This window comes from Octopus bimaculoides, chromosome 3 (assembly GCF_001194135.2).
Source record: "Octopus bimaculoides isolate UCB-OBI-ISO-001 chromosome 3, ASM119413v2, whole genome shotgun sequence".
Taxonomy (NCBI): Eukaryota; Metazoa; Mollusca; class Cephalopoda; order Octopoda; family Octopodidae; genus Octopus; species Octopus bimaculoides.
Genome location: NC_068983.1, coordinates 32,002,250 through 32,010,796, shown reverse-complemented (window position 1 = coordinate 32,010,796; position 8,547 = coordinate 32,002,250). Strand labels below are relative to the sequence as shown.

General features: G+C 37.8%; 1 protein-coding gene across 1 annotated transcript in view; it reads left to right on the top strand.

Moving 5' to 3' along the window:
• Positions 1-362: 362 nt before the first annotated feature.
• Positions 363-8,547, top strand: part of LOC106883255 (protein FAM185A) — a 16,325-nt gene continuing 8,140 nt past the window's right edge. The window contains exons 1-4 of the mRNA XM_014934191.2: positions 363-1,319; positions 2,147-2,441; positions 4,270-4,379; positions 5,889-5,981. Coding sequence (XP_014789677.1) covers positions 975-1,319; positions 2,147-2,441; positions 4,270-4,379; positions 5,889-5,981 — 843 coding nt within the window. The 5' untranslated portion in view covers positions 363-974. The remainder of the gene's footprint in view (positions 1,320-2,146; positions 2,442-4,269; positions 4,380-5,888; positions 5,982-8,547) is intronic.

Here is an 8,547-nt window from a genome sequence, read left to right as displayed (position 1 = left end):
TCCATATTTGTTTCATTTTCTCCGTTTAGTGCGTTTGTGGAATCCGTAGATTTCTACTGCAGCAGCAGGCAATTAAACTGTCACCAGAAAACTCGTTATGCTACAAATACCAGCTAAAGGTCTAAACGTTTTTAACAGAAAGAGGCGATCTTTCGATATCAGTCCTAAATATCGGCCTTTTCCGTAAAAAGTTTCTTCGGCGATCTTTACCAAACATCGGCCTTTTCCGTAACACCCGCACGATCTTCACTACGGTGTTACGGTTATATCTATTTTCTTGAAAGTTAAGACGAATTGAAGTGGACGCCTGTGAATTTTCCGAAATTCACCACCCCTCCTAAAACACTTTCCCCCAAAAGTTTTGTATATTCGGAATCTACATGATATAACACATATTCGTAGAAAATTTCATTAAAAAAATATCCATTTTTCTGAAAGTTATGATTATCCGAAGTCAGGGTGGGGGCAGGAATCTGTAGTTATGCCTTATTTTTCGTACCTGAAACCTTGCAGGCTTAATACGTATCAAATAATGTAAAACTCATCTCATCTATTTAGTTTCTATGTTATATTTGAAATACATTTTGGTATCCCTATTTGGTAGTTTGAAAATATGAAAACTCAACTTATAAGTGGCCAAATTCATCACGAACATAGGATAGATTTTTCAGGGAAGACATTATCTTATTAACCCCAGAGAGGTGAAAGACAAAGCTAACTGCAACAGGACTTGAACTCAAAATCTAAATAATGCAAGTTATTTTGTCCAATATTCTAACGTTTCAGCTAATCCACCGTCTACAATGTAACAAATTAATAACTGAGGGGAGGTCACCGTGGAATGAGAGTAAAATAGAGTAGCTTCCCTTGACATGTTTATATAACGCTTCAGTGCGATAATTATAATCACGAAGGTTAACTTTGAAACAGTTAATCATAATTTTTTGTTCTCTTGACTAATTTAAGCCAAAATCATGTTGTATAAAACACTGAACAAAATTACCACTTTGTCTATATGCTTACACAGAACGAATTCGACCTGTTTATTTCTACAGAACATTTCAGTTCCTAAATCACATGCTGTACACACGCATGCACATCTTAAAATACGTCCACATCATAGTCTGTCCTCTTTCAGAAGTTTACATACTTTAACTGATCGGTCTTCTATATGCCAAGTTAAGCAAAACCATCGATGTTTCCAAAAGTATTTACCTTTACGATCTGTCCATACAGCGGCTATATGTCAGTCTATGAACAACGATACCGTTTCCTACCCTCACGGTACAACCCCAATACAAATGTGGGGTCATGAAACAGTAAGTAAACTTTTGCTATTCAAATTTTGGCGCTCTTTTTCGTTATCCGAACTCTATTCTCACATTTAAATACTATAGAAAAAGAGAAATTTCTAAACGTTCTGTGGATTGAAATGTTCACTCTTAAAGTCGACAGTAATATGCTATCCAATAAAGGAAATTGCCAAGATTATGATTTGTTTGTGGCGCCTCGACGGTCATACTGCGATCAATGCGATGATCACACAAGCCATTGAAAAGTGCGATGTTCTATATATATGAAACTTGTAGATTTGTATTGGTCAAATGGAAATAAATCAGAGTTTACCTTGTATCACCCAAAGACGAGGCCTCTGTCTTGTATGGGACGCTATTATGATGGATAGGACACATTTGCAATTAATTTTTGACCCGACGCTTTAAGAAACCCTAACATTTTGAGATAGATCTAACACTGCAACTCAAGCAGAGCAATGCAAAATAATCAAATATGACCAAATAGTAACGTACTATGAGTTTCAATCCATAACATTGAAGAACATGAGCACATGTAATACAACCACGCGTGTGACAATTGATGAACTCTGCAAATGACTCGTTGAAGCCGCAGACTTTGTGTACGAGCTTTGTTTCTCCGCCAGCGAATTTCAGTAACTACAAGGGATCGCGATTGTATGATGAGTTATATTCAATCGATACAATATTTATTAAAAATTGTTTTAAAAGCAACCATATAAGTGGCATGTAAGTGTAAGCTATTTAGTTCAGAACTTTACTGTTTCTGTTATTTCACTGTCAGTAATGATGATGATGATGATGATAATTTCATGTGTTTCTTTTTAATCTAGGACTCTTTTGGTAATATTGATGTGGAGGTTCCTTTTCATGTACTTATTCGACCTTTGGATCCAGTACAATACCCAGAAATGAATAGGGTGTTTATAAAACTCCTGGTACCAGTCTCAAATGAGTCAGCTAACAAAGCATCATTTGTTTCCAATTTGTCTCGATGGAGTGACATCTATGAATTGAATTCTACCACTGAAGAGGACAAAGTTATTGTTAAAGGTCACATACCTAAAGATATTTTTGGAGATTCTTTGCCAGAAATGACCTGTCTTATTGAGGTTCCTATTAAATTCAGTAAGGACATTTTATACTCTTTTTAAGCGAATGAAAAAAGGTTTTAGCTAAAGCAGTAGGAGAATTCTGATAGCCATTCCAACCCTTCTGCAAGGGGGGATAAGGATATCAAGGTATACTTAATATTGTTAATGTTTAGATTAAAATTTTGAAGGTAGGTGATTGCGGGAAACACATACTAGTTGTAGGCCTGTCTAGGGGAATGCAGTTCGAGGTAAAAAATGGACACAGTACTTAATGTAGAGTCTGTGAAGTTAGATATAGTAAGGAAGGCAGTTGGAGGAGAGGTGGATGACCTGGGTAGGTCTCTTTCAGTTAGTAAATTCAGAGGAGCAGAGATGAAAGTTGTATTGGAAATAGAAACAGGATATGGGTTAAGGATGGGATAAGTAGTTAAAGAATATTGAAGAATAAAACCTTGTTTGTCTAAATGAATTACTTTATTTCAAAATGGAGAACTTTTATATCATTTATTACTTGTTTTACCTTTATTTCTCCTGTTGATGTTTAGCCCCAAGTTAGCCTTGATCCAATAGATCTATGATTTAAAGCATTCCAATTGTCTCTATGGTGTCTTGCTTTTTACCCATAGTATATTTAGGACTTTTTTAATGGCTTAATCATTAGCTCTTGTCTTTTTTCAGAGAGCAGTGGGAGGAAGGAAGTTATCCATAGACCAGACACCAGGCCCAAATGCTCGCTACAGAGTAGATTCTACTGAAAGCACCAAAGGGCCATTTGGTAGTGTTTCACTGGAAAACAGATTCAGTTCCACAATAACAGTAACAGTCCCTTCACCAGGGAACCAAAAGCTGTGGAGCTTGAACTTGAAAACACATGGTTACAAAGCAAACTTCTTAACCACACAACCCTGCCTGCACCCACTCTCTAATATGCCCTTTCTTTTTTTAGAAAGGGAGGTTGTGATTCAGAGTAGATTCGGCTGCTATCTCTATCTGATCAAATATCTGCATGGAGATTTCCTTGTTGTCTCAATTTTACTTTTATTTGATTCATCATTTAACGTCTGCTTTCCACACTGACAAGGGTTGGATGGTTTGACAGGAGTTGGCTAGGCAGAAGACTGCACCATGCTTTTCTGTCTGTTTTGACATGGTTTTCTTTTACAGCTGGATGTCGTTCCTAATACCAACCACTCTGCAGAGTGAACTGAGTGCTTTTTACATGGCACCAGCACAGACGAGGTCAGGTTTGGCATGGTTTTTTTTACAGTTGGATGCACTTCCAAATACCAGCCACTTTACAGTGTAGACTGGATGCTTTTTACGTGGCACCAGTACTGGCAACGTCACCAAGTAACTTGCAAAGCAAAGACTTTTTGAGAGATGTGGCATTGGAGGAATTAATCTTGTGCCAGATGATGAAAGGTTAGAGTGTGACAGAGAGACAGAAACAAGTATCTTGCTGTGGAGGAGATACATGGTTACTCGATCAGAGAGAGAGAGAGAGAGAGTAAGAGTGATGAAGATTGAGGCCAGTAACGAGTGTGGTGCTGTAGAGGAGATACATGGTTAACCAGTCAGAGAGATAGAGTAAGAGGAAGAGAGCAAGAGAAAGAGGGAAAGTGCAAGAGAGCAGGAGAGAGATGGTGGTGAAGTGCCAGGGCATGCTCACAAGGAACAGGGATCCTTGAGTTGAATAAGATATTGTATTAACAACTTATGAATAGAGTTCAAGTCCGTGAGGAATTACATGGTGTAGATTATGAACAGCACACTTAATTCTGCCTGTCCCAATTAACTTAGATATTAGGTATACACATAAGATTTTCATAATACTTTGCTATCATTTATCATTTATTTTTCAGCTGTTAATGTTCAAGTTGCTGGGAAAGCTAATGTTTCAATACAAAATATGGAAGGAGATAAAATTAATGTTAAATTTCACTATGGAAAATGTCTGTTAACACAAATTAAGGTTTGTTGAGATATTACTTTTACAAGTGCTATGGACACCATCATCATCATCATAACCATCCCCATTACCACATTACTATCATCACTACTATCATGAAAACTACTCTAATTTCCAATAATGATTTCTCACTCTTGCGTAAATTCTGAGTTTTGGCAGTGGAGAATAAAAGATTTTTTTCCCAAGATGGTTCATGGCAGGTGTGGTCCCAAGAATTTTGCCAAGGGAGGGCACAAGGTCAGAAGGGAATACAATTCCAGGAGAAAAGGATATAATAACATTATTTAGAAGGGTGCAGTTCTTTTCTTGAGTGAGGCACATGCCCCTCAAGTCCCCTTCTTGGGTCTGTCCCTGCATGGCATAAGTGAAGCGAAATGATTTCAATCAGGAACTAAAACAAGGTTGTAGGTAAGGATGCTTTTTTAGTTACACTAGGGTCCAAACTAGACCCTTTTAAAGCAATGATTTTTGTATACTTAGATTTATTAAGATAAGTTGGATTTATGTAGATAAGCTCATTCCTTACACAATGTCACATCAAGTTCACTTAACCTACTTCTAAGTGAAGGCCACCATCAGAATTTATTGACTGGAAAGTGGAGAGCACAACATAAGCTGCCATACTGCACCACATTCAATTAACCACTACATATCAGAATGTGCATTATCATCTTCAATCAGACCATGATGTATTCTTAGCTATAAATTACACCTAGTCATTTGCTTGATTACTTAGGTGCCATAGGCCTATTTAATCAGTATTCTTTCCAAATCTCAGTCATCCATAGGAATAGTTCTTATCTACTGTAATATCAATTGGATAGGAGATGAATTCTTCTGCTCCTGGTTGATAGACTAATCTATTGCAAGTGGTTTTTACCATGAAAGGGTTTGAATTCAGCACTGAAATCCATTGAAACATTCATTAACTCATTTGTGCTGTCACTGATTATAGTGGGGCACTATACCATTGTGTGGTACCTATTTAAAGCCAAGTAATTTGGGCAATTAAAGACTAAATGTTTTTGTCACGTATACAACATAGTACTTATGACAGGATGTGCACTACTGTTCTCTTGATTGTTTGTCTGATACCTTATGATCCAGCTATCTGCAGTTCATTCTGTCGATGTAATATCTATACCCAGGTATTGAAATCTGTTCAAGGATTTGGCTTACCAGGAAATTATGTTTTATTCTACATCTGTGTGTAGCCAAAAGACTCTTTTTATGGTAAAGATATAAATCAAATTGACCTCAGTATGCTGCTGGTACTATGAGAGATATTTATAAATTTTCTTTTTCTTATCACTCATGTTCATCATTTAAATTGATTTTCTTTTTATCACCTTTCATTTCTAAGTTCTGTTCAGTCATTGTATGCTGAAACTATTGCATTTACAAAAATATTTACCTAAACTTATATGCTACTTCCATCCAGGCCATTCAAATATTCCATGATTGAAATATCTTGCCATTACAGTTTTCATTTTCTGTTGTTTTCTTTTCCAGGCTAGTGAAGTTGATGTGTACTGTGTTAAAGGGGACATAGAAAGTTCTGGAGTATTACAAGGGAACATCCGACTGAAATGTCAAAATCAAGGGGCAAGTACATTTGTTAAATTACATATGATTAATCAATGAGGCTCAATGGACATTAGATTAACATCAAAAAGGTATATACATGATACCTCGCAGTACAAGTTTAATTCATTCCATGACTGAGCTCATTTTAAAATCAATTTTCCCCATTGATATTAATTAAAATATAATTAATCCATTCCAGCCCCTCAAAACCACCTAAAAATCATTTTTTATGGGTTTTAAAACAGAAAAGGTGCAATTACAAAGAAAATGGCAATTATAAAAGCATAATAAAAGAGAATGCAAAAGAAATATGTAAACTGGTTTTATTAACTTAATTACCTTAAAGATGGGATAATTTGTGCCTGAGGAAGATGATGGAGCAGAAAAGAGGAAGATTATTGTTTGGAAGAAGAATTTCCTTCCGTTAAGACTTTGAGAAGAACAATTTCTGGTTTTTTTCTCTCTCACTTTGCTTAATTTAGGCTTTTTGGACACACGTTCTTCATTTTTCACACTTGCAAGTCATTTCATTAGAAACATATCAAGAGAAGTCTGTGTTTTCCTGCCTTTCAAAATGTTACAAAAATGCACCAGAGCAGTGTCATTAAATAAATCAGCTGCAGATACTTGTCCAGGATGGTTTTTTTTTTTTCTACAAATTCAGAAACATACTGCCACTTTACCAACATTGCTTTTATGTCACTCATAGAGTTAGCTTTCTCTGCTACAATGTCCTCCTCCAGTCTCTTCTACCACATCTGAATGCTGCTGCTCCTGAAGCTGCAGGAGTGCGTCCATTGTCAGCTTCTCTGAGTGTTCCTTGACAAGATCATTAATGCCCCCATTGTCAACCTTGAAGCCCATGGACTTGCCAAGAAAGACTATCTCCTCAACTACAGGTGTCTCAGACTCAAGCTCCTCAAAGTCTGTTTTGTATGCAGTCAGGCCACAACTTCCACCATGCAGAATTCAGTGTTCTCATTACACCCTGCCAGGCCATATCAATGATTTTCAGGCAGTTAAAGTTGTAGTGTTCCTTCCAAAACTCACAAAGGGTTAGATTTGTATTTTCGGTGACTTCAAAGCATCTACAAAACAAGTGTTTCGTGTACATTTTCTTAAAATTAGAAATCACCTGTTGGTCCATGAGCTACAAAATAGGTTTGGTGTTGCATGAAAGGCACAAAACTTTCATGCGTTTAAATTCATCCAGGATATCATCTTTGAGGTTAGGAGGGTGAGCAGGAGCATTGTTGAGGATGAAGAGAGCCTTGAGAGGAAGATCATTCTCCAGAAGGTACTTTTTCACTGCTGGTCTGAAGACATGGTTGACCCACTTGTCATTGCAGAGTCTGCACTTTGTGTTTACCTCATTGTGTATGACATTAGCTTGATTGTTCCAAGTGAGGAGGCTCTGATTTTGTGCTGTTAGGATAAATCCTTCAGTTTCAGCTTTTAAACCAACACTGCAGCCACTGATGAGTTCTTCTCATATGTACATCAGCTTCCCTAGCTCATTTGGGGTATTGCCCATGCAATGGTTTTTCTTGCCCATGCAGTGGTTTTTTCTTGTCACAGTCTTAATATTTCCCTCAAGCTTTCCTGTTTGGCTTTTGTTTTTTACACTTTTTTGCTTCCTTAGTAGGTGGTGTATCCTCCTTATCATCATCATACTCAGGCAGGATAAGCTCTTGTCTGTATTTATATGCCTTCTTTGAGATTGAGTGCAGTTACTTATTCTGTTCGTGTTGCCTTACCAGCTTTATCATCCAGTCGGTGTTACTTTGAATGTACACTTGGAGTCCTGTCGTGGTCATTTTATAGGATGTTTCAAGGTGGATTAGGCCTCTTCCACCTTCCTTTCATGGGAGATAGAGCTTGTGGATGTTTGTTTTTGGGTGGTGCATCCTTTTTAGTGTCGGCAGTTTCCTGGTCTTTATGTCCATACTCTGGAGATCACTCAGATTCCAGTTGATGACATTAAGGCTATACTAGACAACTGGTACCACCAAGGAGTTTATAGCTGCAATTCTACTTTGGGAGTTCAGCTCAGTATTCAAGACCATTCTGACATGTCTATAATACTTTTTCCTGATCTTCTCTTTCATTGATCCATGTTGAATCCCTTTCCCTTCGTGTACCCCAAGAAACTTATAAAAACCTTCTTGATCCAGTTCCTTGGTATATCATAACCAAGTTAGATCATGGTAGTAACTGTCAGTCTACCACATTTGAACGAAGCTTTTGCACACTTGTCAAAGTCAAATTCGTTCGGAAGCGTTGGGAGAGATGCTTGACCATTGGAAGGTGCGACAATTATTTAGAGCGGCGTATAGGCAGAGTGGCAACGGAATCGTTGAGAGGCACCATCGGACGATCAAGGCCATGGCTGAAAGGGGGCACATTTCGCCCCTGGAAGCGGTCTACTGGTACAACATGTCTCCCCAATCCGGACAAGCGGAAGAGTCTGTGCTGCACAGAGCGGTGTTCAAATATGAATGGAGGCATCCCAGTAAGACGCCGGAGTTCTGCGAGGAAGAGAAGGAACCCGCCGGCGTGAAAGTAGGGGAGGAAGTTTGGGTCA